Below are 19,021 nucleotides of genomic sequence, written 5' to 3' on the forward strand. Positions count from 1 at the left end.
ACAGGGAGAACACACCACGCTCCTCACAGACAGTCACCTGGAGGAAACCCACGCAGACACAGGGAGAACACACCATGCTGCTCACAGACAGTCACCCGGAGGAAACCCACGCAGACACAGGGAGAACACACCACGCTCCTCACAGACAGTCACCTGGAGGAAACCCACGCAGACACAGCGAGAACACACCACGCTCCTCACAGACAGTCACCCGGAGGAAACCCACGCAGACACAGGGAGAACACACCACACTCCTCACAGACAGTCACCCAGAGCGGGACACGAACCCACAACCTCCAGGTCGCTGGAGCTGTGTGACTGCAACACTACCTGCTGCACCACCGTGCCACACTATATTATTATTATTATTATTATTATTATTATTACTACTACTATTATGATTATTATTATTATGAGACTTGTATGTCTTCTTTATAACCTAGCTCATACCCAAACAGGTGTTTGTGTGCATGTGTTTTGTAAGAACAGAGGTCACTCGATGATTAGGGTCCCCACCTGTCAACTATTTAGCATAATCAGTAGGGAGATTTTGTGCCAATTGCCTCATACATATTCAATTTCATTTAAATATGAGACCTGTGCGTGCGCACACACACACACAGATGCACACACACACACACACACACACACACACACGCACACACACACACACAGATGCACACACACACAGATGCACACACACACACGCAGAGCTTTTCATACTAATGTCTATTTGCCACATCTGTTGTAACCCAAGACAAGAATTTTGAGACAATTCTATGCTTCAAATGTTGTGCACAGACGTGAAAGTTGCAAAGTATTCCTTCAAACACCGCCTCTAAAATACATTAGGTGTAGACCAAGTCTTCTAAGGAGAACTTGTGATTCTGCAGCTGAAGGATGCACCCCTCTAAAGCCCACTCCCATGTCTGGTGTACAGCGTGGGGTCATTTATATAGATACACCTTAATAAAATGGGAATTGTTGGTGATATTAACTTCCTGTTTGTGGCACATTAGTATATGGGAGGGGGGGGGGACTTTTTAAGATGGGTGGTGACCATGGTGGCCATTTTGAAGTCGGCCATTTTGGATCCACCTTTTGTTTTTTCAATGGGAAGAGGGTCATGTGACACATCAAACTTATTGGGAATTTCACAAGAAAAACAATGGTGTGCTTGTTTCTAATGTAACTTTATTCTTTCATGAGTTATTTACAAGTTTCTGACCACTTATAAAATGTGTTCAAAGTGCTGCCCATTGTGTTGGATTGTCAATGCAACCCTCTTCTCCCACTCTTCACTCACTGATAGCAACACCACAGGAGAAATGCTAGCACAGGCTTCCAGTATCCGTAGTTTCAGGTGCTCAACCAAGGACACCGTTGTTTTTCTTGTGAAATTCCCAATGAGTTTGATGTGTCACATGACGCTTTTCCCATTATTTTTGTATATATTCCACACAATAATGAATTTTTTCAGCTTATGTCTCTTTGTCATATTCCATCCACTTTCACTTTCATCGGAGACACGCGAAGAGGACACAATGAGGCGTGGTACACACACACACTCACACACTGATTGTCAGTGATAAAGTTGATTGGATCGACCTCCAAGGTCACTCAGCTGTGGCGCCAGAAAGTTAGCAGCCTGTCACACTTTGGCACTCCACGGCTTCCTTTCAAACGCACACACGTGAAAAACCTAGCATCAGCTGTCAGAGGTACACACCGCATACGTGTGTATGTGTTTGTGTGTGTGAGTATTAGAGAGAGAGAGAGATCATAACAGCAGATGATATTTTCCCCCGACAGCTTGCTGGCCATGATCATCACAAACGGCCTGCTCATTTTAATGACCAAGCGGGAGATGATTCACATCCTAGAGGCCATGTGCACTGCTGATTATACTGTTATACATGCTACTGCACAAATAGCATCCATTTTTAAATCCCCTACATCTGTCTGTGTGGGTCTAATTTGTGCTTGAGTGCCTCTGGGTTCCTCTACGTGTTTATTAAGGCCTGACCGGTCTCACATTCACATTCATTGATTTCGAGGTGTGGGCTCTGAAGTGGGTAGTGCATTTGTTCAGAGATCGTCAGCCGCTTCTTTGTTTGATAGGCAGAGATTCATTCATTTTCTCTGTAATGGCTTCCTGACATCTACACATCCTTTCAGCCCCATAACAGTGAGTAGTCCTATCAATGGTGGGAATATACCCTGAATAAATCCCTGTGGATGTGTTTTTTTTAAGAATGGAGATTGAATGAAAATGTGGGATAAAATGAGTCGTTAATTCTGACTTGGTGCTGCGTCATATGTAGAGTACACACTCTTTATGATAGTCCCGCCTCCTCGTCTGAGACTCTCCAATCAGAGCACTGGAGGGAAAAGTCTAAAAACGAAGAGCTCCTCACCCCTGGGCTCTTGCACTGAACTAAGCTGTGGCTCATTCTCATTTAAAGAAACTGGGCTTTCTGAACAGAGCTGTTTAGACAGAGGAGAGAACGGTGATGTGTTGTTTGATCCTTGTGGTATTTTGATGAACGCACATCGCAGACATTTCATTAAGGTTCCAGGGCTGTGTTAATTTGTGGAAAAGGCGTATAATAAAATATCCCCTTTCAACACATTTTATCTCATGGTGATGTTGTTCCAAGTCCAATTCTCTTCTTTTCTCCTTTCACAGTCCCTTATGAATGTAGTGTAGCGTACACTGTAAAAAATGAGATCTAAGCAAGTAATATTTACATAAATCTGGTCTAAATATCTAGTATTATTCATTATTCAACTTATTTTTACCTGTTTTATATCATTTTATCTACAGAAAGTGTCTTATTCCATCATTCATTATCTGTAGCCCTTATCCAATTCAGGGTCATGGTGGGTCCAGAGCCTACCTGGTATCACTGGGCACAAGGCGGGAACACACCCCGGAGGGGGCGCCAGTCCTTCACAGGGCAACACAGACACACACACTCACACCTACGGACACTTTTGAGTCGCGCATCCACCTACCAACGTGTGTTTTTGGACTGCGGGAGGAAACCAGAGCACCCAGAGGAAACCCACGCAGACACAGAGAGAACACACCACACTCCTCACAGACAGTCACCCGGAGGAAACCCACGCAGACACAGGGAGAACACACCACACTCCTCACAGACAGTCACCCAGAGGAAACCCACACAGACACAGGGAGAACACACCACACCCCTCACAGACAGTCACCCGGAGCGGGAATCGAACCCACAACCTGCAGGCCCCTGGAGCTGTGTGACTGCGACGCCTACCTGCTGCTCCACCGTGCCGAATTTTTCTTAATTCAAGAAATAACATAAAATGATGCTTAAAAGAAGCAAAAATATCTGCCACTGGATTAAGACACTTTCTGTAGATAAAATGATATAAAACAGGTAAAAATAAGTTGAATAATAAATAACACTAGATATTTAGACTAGATTTAAGTAAATATTACTTGCTTAGATCTCATTTTTTTCAGTGTATATCTACTCTCTTATAAAGTAGCTCCTAAAAATGCAAAAACACGTTTTAACTGATATTTTTCAGTCTTATTTCGTCCACGCTGCATGTGTCTGCACTGCGTGTGAACGTGTTCTTTTTCATTTGTTCAGGAGCGATGTCTATTAGTCTGTGTTTGTGTAACGTCCCCTCATTTTCGTCTTGTGGCTCATCTGTTTTCATTGACAGTCTAAATGGTGTTTTACTGATCGATATCTCTTAAAGGTCTGCACTCCTGTGCACACAGATCAATAAGCACCTCTTCATCTGCATCCATGTCCTGCTTCATCATGTAGGACTAAACTACAGTGGATAGAGCAGTGCCAGGTTAACTGAATGCAAATCCATCTTCAGTGATCAATAGGGCAGCAGAGGATGGCGGTGCTATCCGCCGTGTGGATGCGGATGAGGGGGAGCGGCGAAGCGTCCCAAAACCACCAACCCTTGACTGGGGCGAGATGGACAGGGACGCCCCTGATCTGGATAACAAGGAGCAGGCGTAGCGGTTGATAGACAGCTCAGCCGTCCCAAGACGACCACAAAGGGGAACAACTGGGTTTCAGCCACAGGCGATGCTTCTACAGACTCCTGGACAAAGGCAATGAAACGGTGTCCAGACTCTATCTGACAGAAAGGCTTCATATTTTCTCTCTTCCCACTGATATTACACATTTACACATTTGCAGTACTTTATATCACCCACTCACAATGCAGATATAAAGAGTGTCTAGACCAGACACGGTACGTCTCTCTCAAAGGCAAAACAGTTTCATTCTAAGGGACAATTAGATGTTGGAAAATGTCCCTCTGAGAATAGACTTCAAAGAAAGAACCCACCTCTATAGTTTCTAATTTTCCTAATGATGACAGTAGTGACCTCAACGCCTGCCCTCGGAGCAGTCACACCATGTCCTGACACCCACAGTCTTGTCTCCAATCTGAGCTCGCACGATCTTGTCTAAAAAAACCCCCCGTTTCATTAGTCATGGGAGCTTTGCCATTCGTAAGGTGGAACCTTTTCTGATTAAATTATTTTGACTGGGTTTTTTTCTGGTGGCAAACTGTGGAGGAGGATTATGGCGAATTAATGTGAAAACGGCGAGCCCCTCGAGAGCAGAAACAGCAGGAATTCAGTGTTTGAAATCCCCAGGGGGCTTGAGCGTAGCGCTGATGATCTCACCGTGGACATGGACGAAGACGTTTCAGTAAGAAGGGGCTAAGAAGCATAATTATCTGACAGCAGAATAATTTGCCCAGCATCAAGACTGCTACAACACACCTAGCAGAAGAGAAAACAACATATATTTTACCATACACAGCTAACGGAGTGAGAGAAACGGAAGGATGACACCTGTTCTTTCAAGATTACTTTAAAAGAAATAAGGGGTTTCTTACATTTTACTGCAGTGAGAGTCTCTATTCCTCTGCAGAGACAATACCCTGATATAGGAACATTTCTGTGAGAGTTACTAGTGAGGTAAAACACTAAGCAGGAATGATTAGTCCTGGATTACCAACACCACTTCAAACTCATTCCAAAAAATATTAAAGCTCAAACACTCCGCTGCTCTAAAGCCTAGAGTGCTGATTTCATATGGAGATTATACTTTCTCTTTCTGCAAAACTCAACATCAATATGAGTACCATGCACAGCAGGTAGGTGTCGCAGTCACACAGCTCCAGGGTCCTGGAGGTTGTGGGTTCGATTCCCGCATATACATACCCAGGCATCAGCCAATGGGACAGAGTGTGGGGGCGGGGCTTCAGTCAGTCACAGTGATTTAAAACAAAATGGAGGAGAAGCTAATCACTCCTGTCAAGGTAAACTGAGAGCTGTAGCATCCGGTTATGAAGACGTAGAATGACTGAGACAGAGGCAGGTCTCAGACGTCTTCTTTGCTGCTTTTGATGAAAAGAGACAGCAACAGACCGCAGTTTTCGCTAAAACGCTTTCAGATTTGGGCCTCCCTCCCTTAGCCATCTCCACTCGCATCAAAAAGAACATCCACAACACACGTACACGTGTTTCTGACTGATACTAAAATGTGTTCAAGACGTATTTCAGTTTTATTATGTTGGTACTATGTATCTCTGCAAATGTCTGTCAACACCTGGTCATCCAGCACTTCTTCTGAGATTAAGAGCAATAACAGGGAGTGTGTCCCCATTGTTGTTGGGACATTACTGTAGAAATATGAAGTCAGGATGTGATTCGTTTTGAGTCATAAACGTTTAAAGTAAAGGCTGAGCCTATGCCGAAGCCTGCTCAAGTGCCCTACGCTGTTGTGACCCTAATACATTTCTGTATTGGGGTCGCTCTGCAATTACACCACCAAACCACTAGGGCTAAATCTCAAATATCTTCCTCCACTCTACTTAGTACACAGTCGAGTGATGTACTTGGTTTTATACATCTATGAAGTGCACTATTTGCGTAGGGTGCTAATTGGAACAAAGCAGTACCAGGAAAGCAACAAATACATAGCCAGCACATTTTATCCCTGTGTGTTCCGAGGCATCCGTATTTTCCCTTGTTCCAACAGTTTATTCATTCTGTGACGTTCAAACCGAAATCTCTCACCATGAATTTTCCGCTACAGATCTGTAGTGCGGAGAAGAGGAGTCCATGTTTCTGGACTTCCTCAGCTCAACTCGACCCGTGTTCGTCCGACTGCGGACCAGTCACAGTCTGCGTCAATGTGACACATAGTTATATTTTTGGGGATCTGTGCGTCAGACTGTGGTGTAGGGTGCAGGGTAGGGCTTGCTTCGTTGTTTACTTGGATCCAATGCTCCATAGCCCAGTGGTGAGTGTCCTAACAGCGCATGTCTATGGTCATTTCAGGCTCATGTGCCGCTGCTTCACTGCTTGTCATTCTATCAGTTAGTTTTTGAGATTTTACAAGCTGTAAACGTACGTTGAAATGATTCTCACCGCAACTGTTTATTCACTAGAAAGAAATTCTGGACACTATTGGACATGCAGTGTTTGCTGTTTCACTATGTGGTCAGTTCTATGTTCTTCTAAAGATCCTAGCACCTCCGGAATAAACCCCAGTGAAGTGACTACTCACCATACAGGATGTTGATGAGTGAGATGGGCATGACCAGGATGCCCACCAGCATATCTGCTACAGCCAGTGAGCGCAGGAAGAAGTTTGTTGCGTTCTGCAGCTTCTTCTCCAGCGACACAGCCAGGATCACCAGAATGTTTCCTCCTATTGTCAGCAGTATAATCACCAGTATAAGCAGCGCTGGCCAGTTCTTCTCTTTGATGACCTCTCTGGCTACGGCCTGAGTGGACGACGAAGAGGCAGAGAGGTTAGCGCTTAGGTCGGTCAAGAGTAGACTCTGGTTCAGGCTTACAGTGGTGTTCGCAGGCCAGGCCGTCCATCCACTGATGTCCAAAGGGGCTGTAGTGGACCCAAAGCCGCCTAAAACTGGCCCTCCGGGAGCTCCCATCACTACAACAGCTGACCACTAGTGGGCAATAAAGAGCTTAGTGTTGATCCCACTAGAGCAAAGTGGTGTGAAAATGATGTCCACTTGCTATGCTATGTGAAGGTAAACTCTAAAGAATTAAGGATATCCATTGTGTTCCGTGCTCTTGTCCTTGCCGTCTTGTCCTTGGAGGCAATATCTGGAAAACACAAACAAACATAATGAGAAGCGGATTAGGGAGTAAACAGATAAATAAAACCAATGTGAAACTGACTGAACTAGTGTTGTGCCCTTCAGGTGCAATGAAACAGAACCGTGACTTCTGACTCTGAGAGTTCTACTCTCTTTCTGCAGAAGTGCATATAAGTCCACTGTGGTCTGAAATAGGAAGACCATGAAATCACGTCTATTACACAAATGAGCCCATTTACACCAGACTGGCGAAGGTTAATTGAGTTCGGCAGGTTAAAATGATACAGAATAGTCTCCCGCGCCACCAGCCAGCCTCACTTCAGGGTTGGGACGTATAGGGGGCGCTAATTCCGGAAACAGATGAGGGTCGCATTCTATTTAATTAGCAGAGAGTCATTCAGGAGGACTGTCAAAAGGTAATGTCCACATTGAAATGATGGACAAGTAACTAATTGCTCTTATGCACAGCTGGCCATTATGCTGCCAGCAACTCAGCACAGTCTAATAAGCTCCCTGACAATGCTATCATTCTACTAGCCGTTAGCCTGTATCTCAACAGCTAAATGTATTATATTACTGTTTTGACCTTAACCAACTCAGGGCTAGTTATAAGAGGTATTTGGTTAGCGTAACAAGGGGTTATGACCAAAGCATGTTTATAAAATGTTACTGCTTTCCAGTGGTTAATATCCTGTGGAAGAAGGACAATGTAGAAACATGGCTAAATAAGTTCTGAATGAGCCTGTATCACTATTTATTTTTTTATTATTATTTTTTTTAATAAAAAAGATGTCAGGGCGGCACGGTGGCGCAGCAGGTAGGTGTCGCAGTCACACAGCTCCAGGGACCTGGAGGTTGTGGGTTCAATTCCCGCTCCGGGTGACTGTCTGTGAGGAGTGTGGTGTGTTCTCCCTGTGTCTGCGTGGGTTTCCTCCGGGTGACTGTCTGTGAGGAGTGTGGTGTGTTCTCTCTATGTCGGCGTGGGTTTCCTCCGGGTGACTGTCTGTGAGGAGTGTGGTGTGTTCTCCCTGTGTCTGCGTGGGTTTCCTCCGGGTGACTGTCTGTGAGGAGTGTGGTGTGTTCTCCCTGTGTCTGCTTGGGTTTCCTCCGGGTGACTGTCTGTGAGGAGTGTGGTGTGTTCTCTCTATGTCGGCGTGGGTTTCCTCCGGGTAACTGTCTGTGAGGAGTGTGGTGTGTTCTCTCTATGTCGGCGTGGGTTTCCTCCGGGTAACTGTCTGTGAGGAGTGTGGTGTGTTCTCTCTGTGTCTGCGTGGGTTTCCTCCGGGTGCTCTGGTTTCCTCCCACAGTCCAAAAACACACGTTGGTAGATGGATTGGCGACTCAAAAAGTGTCCGTAGGTGTGAGTGAATGTGTGTGTGTGTTGCCCTGTGAAGGACTGGCGCCCCCTCCAGGGTGTATTCCCACCTTGCGCCCAATGATTCCAGGTAGGCTCTGGACCCACCGCGACCCTGAACTGGATAAGGGTTACAGATAATGAATGAATGAATGAGAAAAGATGTCAAATGACTGATGTACAAATCTCTCTAGTTTTTTTTTTACTTTCATGCGCCTATGCTCCATCCAGAGAATAAATCTCCATCTATTGTACAAAACAGACAAGTACACAGGGGCTCAGAGAGCACAAGGGAGACAACTGAGTGGGAAGAAATCTATTTTGCAGTGTCATATAGGCCAGCTTTGCTGTTAAATGCCGGTCCAAAATACTTACTCCGAAGACATGAAATATGAGTGTTATTTAGGAAACATAAACTCTGGAAATTCACTACATCCCCTCAGCTCACAGAACGCGTAGAATGTGTAACTCTGGCCCCTCGAGGAAGATTTTAAGCTTTCGGAAGCATTTTTCTACATCCTCCACCTGACACAGAGTCACAGCTTTCTTCTGATACAATACTGCGCCTGTTCCCCACTTATCTTTTCACTAAAGTCACTGTAGTGGAGGGATGAGATAAAACCAAAACAACAGCGTCTCTGGAATAAATAAATCACTCCATAATAACTTCTCGTTTGCCCCCGTGGAATAACCCCCGAGTTTCAGACTGTGTGAGTTGGAGAGCATATAAAAATCACAAAGTGCCTGTTTAAAGGTGGCCATTAATCTCCGTGGTGACAGTTTCATGTCCCATTATAAAGAAAGTTAACATCTCATAGGGGACACAGCAGTGTCTATTGCTGCTGTAACCAGTAACCAATAAGAAACACTCAACTTTTTCTAACTGCCTCAGAAATGGCCCGGGGTAAAACTGAGGTTAAAACATCTAGGTGTGAATGTATCCAACCTGGCTCAGTTTGTGTGTGTGTGTGTGTGTGTAAATTGCAAGAAGGGAACACACATACACACACACAAATAATATAAGCAGGGGACAGCCGGGCATAACCCGACATGGGGCAAGACATGACACATATTTTTTTAAAGTAGCATGGATGTGTGTAAATTGATTCAAGTTGAAAATAAATTTGGTCGTGTTCTAATATTCCCATAGCAACACCTTATTAGAATGCTCACAGCACTCAGAGAGGTATCCCTCAGTACTCAGCCTAAAGGCCTAGTTTGTGTTTTTAGTAGCACAGCTGTGGAAAAAAAACATTCATTCATTCATTATCTGTAACCTTTATCCAGTTCAGGGTCGCAGTGGGTCCAGAGCCTACGTGGAATCATTGGGCGCAAGGCGGGAACACACCCTGGAGGGGGCGCCGGTCCTTCACAGGGCAACACACACTCACACATTCACTCACACACTCACACCTACGGACACTTTTGAGTCTCCAAACCCGGAGGAAACCCACACAGACACAGGGAGAACACACCACACTCCTCACAAACAGTCACCTGGAGGAAACCCACGCAGACACAGGGAGAACACACCACACTCCTCACAGACAGTCACCCGGAGGAAACCCACGCAAACACAGGGAGAACACACCACACTCCTCACAGACAGTCACCTGGAGGAAACCCACGCAGACACAGAGAGAACACACCACACTCCTCACAGACAATCACCCGGAGGAAACCCACGCAGACACAGGGAGAACACACCACACTCCTCACAGACAGTCACCTGGAGGAAACCCACGCAGACACAGGGAGAACACACCACACTCCTCACAAACAGTCACCTGGAGGAAACCCACGCAGACACAGGGAGAACACACCACACTCCTCACAGACAGTCACCCGGAGGAAACCCACGCAAACACAGGGAGAACACACCACACTCCTCACAGACAGTCACCTGGAGGAAACCCACGCAGACACAGGGAGAACACACCACACTCCTCACAAACAGTCACCTGGAGGAAACCCACGCAGACACAGGGAGAACACACCACACTCCTCACAGACAGTCACCCGGAGGAAACCCACGTAAACACAGGGAGAACACACCACACTCCTCACAGACAGTCACCTGGAGGAAACCCACGCAGACACAGAGAGAACACACCACACTCCTCACAGACAGTCACCTGGAGGAAACCCACGCAGACACAGGGAGAACACACCACACTCCTCACAAACAGTCACCTGGAGGAAACCCACGCAGACACAGGGAGAACACACCACACTCCTCACAGACAGTCACCCGGAGGAAACCCACGCAAACACAGGGAGAACACACCACACTCCTCACAGACAGTCACCTGGAGGAAACCCACGCAGACACAGAGAGAACACACCACACTCCTCACAGACAGTCACCCGGAGGAAACCCACGCAAACACAGAGAGAACACACCACACTCCTCACAGACAGTCACCTGGAGGAAACCCACGCAGACACAGAGAGAACACACCACACTCCTCACAGACAGTCACCTGGAGGAAACCCACGCAGACACAGGGAGAACACACCACACTCCTCACAGACAGTCACCCGGAGGAAACCCACGCAAACACAGGGAGAACACACCACACTCCTCACAAACAGTCACCCGGAGGAAACCCACGCAGACACAGAGAGAACACACCACACTCCTCACAGACAGTCACCCGGAGGAAACCCACGCAGACACAGGGAGAACACAACACACTTCTCACAGACAGTCACCCGGAGGAAACCCACGCAGACACAGAGAGAACATACCACACTCCTCACAGACAGTCACCCAGAGGAAATCCACACAGACAAAATATGGGGCAGCCAATCAGAATAGAGGTCCTTTACATATAATTAACCCTAAAGTAACAGTAAGAAAAATAAGTATCTCCAGGACGAGAGCTCCAATCAGTACCTTCAGGACGAGACTGCATGGTGTTGTGATTCAGATGTAATCATCCCGTGTCATTACCCACATTATCTCACTAATCCTCTCACGGCTGACTGCCGCCAGATCCTGACTGAAATCTTGATGATCCAACGTCAAGTCTACAACCTTCCGAGAAAAGAAACTGCGAGTGCATCAAAGGGGACCAAACTACCCATTAATACCCATGGTGTCAGAAAAAATGGAGGAGCAGGCGCCCACAAACTGTGTTTCAATTTCATCATGTAGATGTTTGCTGTCTCACTGAGTGGTGGACCTGCTTTTACCTATTTCCATTATTTAGGTGCGTATATCATTTTCATTCATTCATTCATTATCTGTAACCCTTATCCAGTTCAGGGTTGCGGTGGGTCCAGAGCCTACCTGGAATCATTGGGCGCAAGGTGGGAATACACCCTGGAGGGGGCACCAGTCCTTCACAGGGTGACACACACTCACACACTCACACCTATGGACACTTTGGAGTCACCAATCCACCTACCAACGTGTGTTTTTGGACTGTGGGAGGAAACCGGAGCACCCGGAGGAAACCCACGCAGACACAGGGAGAACACACTACACTCCTCACAGACAGTCACCCGGAGGAAACCCACGCAGAAACAGGGAGAACACACCACACTCCTCACAGACAGTCACCCGGAGGAAACCCACGCAGACACAGGGAGAACACACCACACTCCTCACAGACAGTCACCCGGAGGAAACCCACGCAGACACAGGGAGAACACACCACACTCCTCACAGACAGTCACCCGGAGGAAACCCACGCAGACACAGGGAGAACACACCACACTCCTCACAGACAGTCACCCGGAGGAAACCCACGCAGACACAGGGAGAACACACCACACTCCTCACAGACAGTCATACAGAGTGGAACGTAACCCACAACCTCCAGGTCCCTGGAGCTGTGTGACTGCGACACCTACCTGCTGCACCACCGAGCCGCCACTTTTCAATATGGATTCATTAGAGAAAACTCATTTGCTTCAAACGACACAATGTTCAAGTAACTGTTTTTCTATTTGTCTTTATACTTATATCGTGAGCTGAAACATTTGCACTCATTGCACTCCCTGCAGAAATTATGAAAAACACTAGCAGCTGGAGAGAGTCTCCGGTGTTCCATTTGTAGCAGAGGTATGCTGGTTGTTTGTATAAAACAGTGATCAATCATGCTTAAATATTTTGCACTGGAAAAAAAAGGCCTGTTTAAATAAAGCAGAAATGACAAGAAATGGTTTACTGAATGGAACCTTAAAAAACACACAGATTTAACACAGATGATTAAGACTCCTATTGAAAATGTGATATGAATCACAATCTCTCTCTCTCTCTCTCTCTCTCTCTCTCTCTCTCTCTCTCTTTATCTCTTTGCTATTAATAAAGGGAACAAAAGTGCACTTCCACATTTATAAATGTGAGCCTGAATTCCACTGGAAGGTAATTAGCTTCTTCTGCAAACACCAATCAAGTTACTGCCATTTGGTACCAGTCTCTGGTCTAATTAGCATGAAATGGAGGAGCCAGAAAAGCCTGAGAACATTTGGAATGTCTAGGGGGGTGAAAAGTTTATTTGTAGCTTTAGGCACGAGTGCGTGGAGCGGAAAATGATCCCAAATATTAAAATCTTTCATTACAACTAGAAAAAAAGAGCCTGATACTTATAATTATTATTTTTTGTTACCACTCCTACACATCCGCACCAAATCAAACCGTCTGGATTAAGTGTGTCGATCTCTTCCACGTAATTGTGCTCAGAGTAAAATGTTCCTTTCATTTTGCTGTCTGTTCTTATATTGAATGTGAGGTTAATGAGGTGCTGGCCTCAGCACTGACACATAGAACAAAACCCATTGAGCAGAATGCAAGGCAGACGCAGAGGAGGGCAGGGTCAGCCAGAGCGTGCAGTACAATCACATGAAGAGATGAGATGTGGCTATAACAGACAAAATAATGTGTATGCAAACACACACACACACACCATTAAGGGGCACGTACAAAAACAGCACAGATTTGCATGCATACAGAAATTGTTTAAAAAAAATAATAAAAGGTATTTCCCGTTATCACAAACTCACCAAAAAACTCAACAAGAACCTTTCCCAACTGAAGCTCCCGATGTAAAATGGATAACCCGATATATCCTATTTATATGCAGTTTGCGGGAAAGTGTTTTTTCCACATAGATTGCTTTTAGGACACAGGTTCAACCTTTCAGAAGATACCCATATTGTTATGTGTATGTGGTTTCAAAGGTGTGGGCTTGAACAGCATCATCAATTCATTCATTCATTCATTGTCTGTAACCCTTATCCAATTCAGGGTCGCGGTGGGTCCAGAGTCTACCTGGAACCATTGGGCGCAAGGCAGGAATACACCCTGGAGGGGGCGCCAGTCCTTCACAGGGCAACACACACTCACACATTCACTCACACACTCACACCTACAGACACTTTTGAGTCACCAATCTACCTGCAACGTGTGTTTTTGGACTGTGGGAGGAAACCGGAACACCCGGAGGAAACCCACGCAGACACAGGGAGAACACACCACACTCCTCACAGACAGTCACCCGGAGGAAACCCACGCAGACACAGGGAGAACACACCACACTCCTCACAGACAGTCACCCGGAGGAAACCCACGCGGACACATGGAGAACACACCACACTCCTCACAGACAGTCACCCGGAGGAAACCCACACAGACACATGGAGAACACACCACACTCCTCACAGACAGTCACCCGGAGGAAACCCACACAGACACATGGAGAACATGGGTTGTAAACTTCAAAAGAAATCATTAATAACTATTAAACACAGATAGAAAGGGCAACAGTGACCCGATGTTTGCCTAAAAGTGAATGTGTCAAATAACTGATTGAAAATAATAAAGACAAAGAATCTTTAAAGACCTCACAGTGTGAAATTAGTCATTTCATATGTTAAGGTACACAACATTATCATTACAGTCCCTTAAAGTCATTCTGTTGGTGGTTAATAGATTATATTTGGTCGATATATTTTTAAACATTTTGACAAGTATGTGGTGAAATTGACGGGATTAATGTCGATTGATGAAGAAGACAAAGTAAGGTAATTATCCAACGAGATCTGAGGTTACCAGTACAGATGGATGTGGGTATAATATGGTCTTCTATTAAAGTGGCAGCACCTGAATAGCAATTTCGCATATTCAGTGTCTTTGAGGTTTCCATTGATGAAGAATGGCCCCACTATCTTTGGACCCCATATACCACACCATACCATCAAGACGTGCAGCACCTCAAACTACGGATACTGAAAACCTGTGCTAGCATTTCTCCTGCGGTGTTGCTATCAGTGTGTGAAGAGTGGGGGAAGAGGGTTGCATTGACAATCCAACACAATGGGCAGCACTTTGAACACATTTTATAAGTGGTCAGAAACTTGTAAATAACTCATGAATGAATAAAGTTACGTTAAAACCGTTGGTTTTCTTGTGAAATTTCCAATAAGTTTGATGGGTCACATGACCCTCTTCTCATTGAAAAAACAGAAGTTGGATCCCAAAATGGCCGACTTCAAAATGGCCGCCATGGTCACCACCCGTCTTGAAAAGTTTCCCCCCTCCCAAATACTAATGTGCCACAAACAGGAAGTTAATATCACCAACCATTTCCATTTTATTAAGGTGTATCCATATAAATGGCCCACCCTGTATATACAGGGTGTCCTCGACTTACGACGTTGATCCGTTCCTACGTAGCGTCGTAAACCGATTTTCGGAACATACTGTACATAAAGCACTTATCCTATCCTAATACCTATCCTCCTCAGTCCCGAGCCGCGTAACCGTGTATTCTTCTGCCGCGCAAACCAAACACAAAGTTTGCGTTACAACGTTTACAACGCTAAAACCACTTAAGTCGAAACAAGGCTTTATACAGTAAGTGGGAGATGTGTCGTAACCACGAAACATCGTAATTCGGGACTGACGTAACCCGAGGACCTCCTGTAGTTCCAGCTAGGCCAAAAAAAAAAAAAAAAAACACCTGAATACTCCCACAGAAACGTATAAGAATACTGAGCATCATGTGAAAAATTGACCAATAGAAATGCTCCAAAATCACTTAATCATATTAAAATGCATTATTTTTTATTATTTTTTATTTACTCTGACTTCCGCTGAAGGTTAAGAAGTTTTCTACTTCTTTAAAATTACTCTTTTGGAGATGTATGGTTTTTTTTTTTGCAAATACTGGGCCAGTGAGGAGTGCTGCTAATAATGTAAATGGCTGATAATATGGTTCTTCGTTGCAAATGCTCATCTGTTTTTGTCTTGTTTCCTTCATGAGTTCTTCCTCTCAGTTTGGTTGTCTCTGTTGGTTTTGTTAACCCTTTGTTTATTGTACAGTGTTCCCTCATTTATCACGGGAGTTACGTTCCAGGACCATCCGCGATAAACGAAAATCCACGAAGTAGGGGCGCTATATTTATTTAAGTATTTATACACTATTCTAAGGCTTTATAAACCCCCCCCCTGACTTTTACGCCACATAAACCTTTCCCATTCCCTTAGAAACCATTCGTTTCCGAGAGTAAACATGCAGTGTTTACTGTAATTTGTAATATTTTATGATTTACAACATTCCTTTATTGTTAGAATTAATATTTTGAATATATTTTTATATTATTTTGGGATTTTTTCATGTAAAAATTAATCAAAAATATATATTTTCCGCTGATCGAGTTCCGAACAAAACCCACGAAATAGCGAAAATACGCAATTTATTTTTACCATTAATATTTTATAAAAATCCGTGATGCACTGAAAGGTGAAGCACGAAGTAATAGACGACTGTAATATAATTCTTGCATTTATATCCACACCTCATCTCCATATGTTATAGCAAGAAATCTCAGATGCAAAAAAAGGGTGTAAAAAGTGTCCATTCACGTTTTTCCAATGTTACTTCACTTTAAGCGTAGTTTTGACAAGTGACTAATTCTCTGCAACAGCTTTGTGGAGAACACCCACCGTTTAGTCGTCAGTAATCTTAGTTCTGATATTGAAAGCTTGAGTAGAACCCAATTTCGGAACACACTCCAGTCCATCAACTTGAGTGAAACTACACCGAAGCTGGGAATGAGAGGACGCTTGGAAATAGAGAACTGAAATAATCTGTTTTCCAAGAACGGCACATTCAGAGAGAGGTTGGTTCACTCATAAATGACCTTGCACCTCAAATAGCAATTCTCCAGCTTTCCCCACATCATCCCATAAAGGGATAATAACCTAAAGGGCACATTAGAAGATAAGCTTAATGCTTCCACCTGTAATGGTAGAGGATACCATTTGGCGAGAGCAAACTGGTCCGGGATCAGTGGATAAAAAAAGGCTAAGTGCATGAGTTCTAATTGTGGTGTCCTGTATGGTCTCCTGATCAAGGAGGTGTTAGAAGGTAACACCATCACATTGTCAGCACTCAGTGCTCTCTTATACCCACATTATCCTTTCAGCTAATCCTGAAGAATAGTAGGGCTTCCAGTAGAGGACAAGGGTAAGTATCAGAGCTGTTTTTTTGATATAAAGGGTGTGGGCAGTAGCTTAGGGGTTTTGAGCCACGAAGTGATGATGTGATGATGGAGGCTCCTTAGAAACATATTCTAATTGATTTACGTACACCATATGGCCAACACACACACACACACACACACACATCACACACACACACACTGTTTCTTCTGAAACCAGGGATGTCAATATGATATAAGATTACAACACATTTTGGAATACTGCTGTGATAGTTTCACTGAATTCTTCTCCAGGGACCTGGAGATTGTGGGTTTGAGCCCTGCTCCGGGTGACTGTCTGTGAGGAGTGTGGTGTGTTCTCTCTGTGTCTGCGTGGGTTTCCTCCGGGTGACTGTCTGTGAGGAGTGTGGTGTGTTCTCCCTGTGTCTGCGTGGGTTTCCTCCGGGTGACTGTCTGTGAGGAGTGTGGTGTGTTCTCCCTGTGTCTGCGTGGGTTTCCTCCGGGTGACTGTCTGTGAGGAGCGTGGTGTGTTCTCTCTGTGTCCGCGTGGGTTTCCTCCGGGTGACTGTCTGTGAGGAGTGTGGTATGTTCTCCCTGTGTCTGCGTGGGTTTCCTCCGGGTGACTGTCTGTGAGGAGTGTGATGTGTTCTCCCTGTGTTTGCGTGGGTTTCCTCCGGGTGACTGTCTGTGAGGAGTGTGGTGTGTTCTCCCTGTGTCTGCGTGGGTTTCCTCCGGGTGACTGTCTGTGAGGAGCGTGGTGTGTTCTCTCTGTGTCCGCGTGGGTTTCCTCCGGGTGACTGTCTGTGAGGAGTGTGGTGTGTTCTCTCTGTGTCTGCGTGGGTTTCCTCCGGGTGACTGTCTGTGAGGAGCGTGGTGTGTTCTCTCTGTGTCCGCGTGGGTTTCCTCCGGGTGACTGTCTGTGAGGAGCGTGGTGTGTTCTCCCTGTGTCTGCGTGGGTTTCCTCCGGGTGACTGTCTGTGAGGAGTGTGATGTGTTCTCCCTGTGTCTGCGTGGGTTTCCTCCGGGTGACTGTCTGTGAGGAGTGTGGTGTGTTCTCCCTGTGTCTGCGTGGGTTTCCTCCGGGTGACTGTCTGTGAGGAGTGTGGTGTGTTCTCTCTGTGTCTGCGTGGGTTTCCTCCGGGTGACTGTCTGTGAGGAGCGTGGTGTGTTCTCTCTGTGTCTGCGTGGGTTTCCTCCGGGTGACTGTCTGTGAGGAGTGTGGTGTGTTCTCCCTGTATCCACGTGGGTTTCCTCCCATAGTCCATAAAAACAAAAAAACCCACACGTTGGTACGTGGATTGGCGACTCAAAAGTGTCCGTAGGTGTGAGTGTGTGAGTGAATGTGTGAGTGTGTGTGTTGCCCTGTGAAGGACTGGCGCCCCCTCCAGGGTGTATTCCCGCCTTGCACCCAATGATTCCAGGTAGGCTCTGGACCCACCGTGACCCTGAACTGGATTAGCGCTTACAGACAATGAATGAATGAATCAATTTTTATGAATAATATAATATCTTTTTCTGGTCCCTCATTATTAATAGTTCTTTTTTTAAAACCTCCTCAGCAGTTTCTTTCCTTCTAAATCAACAATATGTTTATTCTTATTTATGCTTGTATACAAAACAGTTTGAATATACTTGCAGTGGGTGGAAGGCCCCTTAAGAAGAGGGTCTGCTGAGTATGAATTTAAAAACATATGAATTGTGTCATCTGTTTGATTCTAACTAACTCCTGAGACAGGAAGGAGTGGGAGGCAAAACTCGACCAGAATCTCTTCACCTACAGCTGAATGCTTCACTGAAGACAGATGGTGCGTTGGGAGTTTAACATGTTGCGCTCTTTGTTTTAGCCTTCAGCTTCCACAGACCGGTCGACTTACCCTAAACCATATGGACAGAAGTTTCTGAAACCTGATTAATTTCCCCTTAAATTTCAGATGTAGGTAAAGTTGTTCTTCACTGGAACAACAGCTGCTACTAATCGGGGAAGGATTTAGACTCAGTTTTAAACCATTTCGGTAATGATTTGTAAACTCAGCTCAGGATCGTTAGTGGGTTCAGGTA

At 45.3% G+C, this 19,021-nt stretch overlaps 1 protein-coding gene across 1 annotated transcript in view; it reads right to left on the bottom strand.

Moving 5' to 3' along the window:
• Positions 1–7,139, bottom strand: part of htr2cl1 (5-hydroxytryptamine (serotonin) receptor 2C, G protein-coupled-like 1) — a 37,288-nt gene extending 30,149 nt beyond the window's left edge. Inside the window, exon 1 of the mRNA XM_066681190.1 lies at positions 6,597–7,139. Within this exon, the coding sequence (XP_066537287.1) occupies positions 6,597–6,984 (388 nt within the window). The 5' untranslated portion in view covers positions 6,985–7,139. The remainder of the gene's footprint in view (positions 1–6,596) is intronic.
• Positions 7,140–19,021: the final 11,882 nt, after the last annotated feature.

Source organism: Hoplias malabaricus, chromosome 9 (assembly GCF_029633855.1).
Source record: "Hoplias malabaricus isolate fHopMal1 chromosome 9, fHopMal1.hap1, whole genome shotgun sequence".
NCBI classification, from domain to species: Eukaryota; Metazoa; Chordata; class Actinopteri; order Characiformes; family Erythrinidae; genus Hoplias; species Hoplias malabaricus.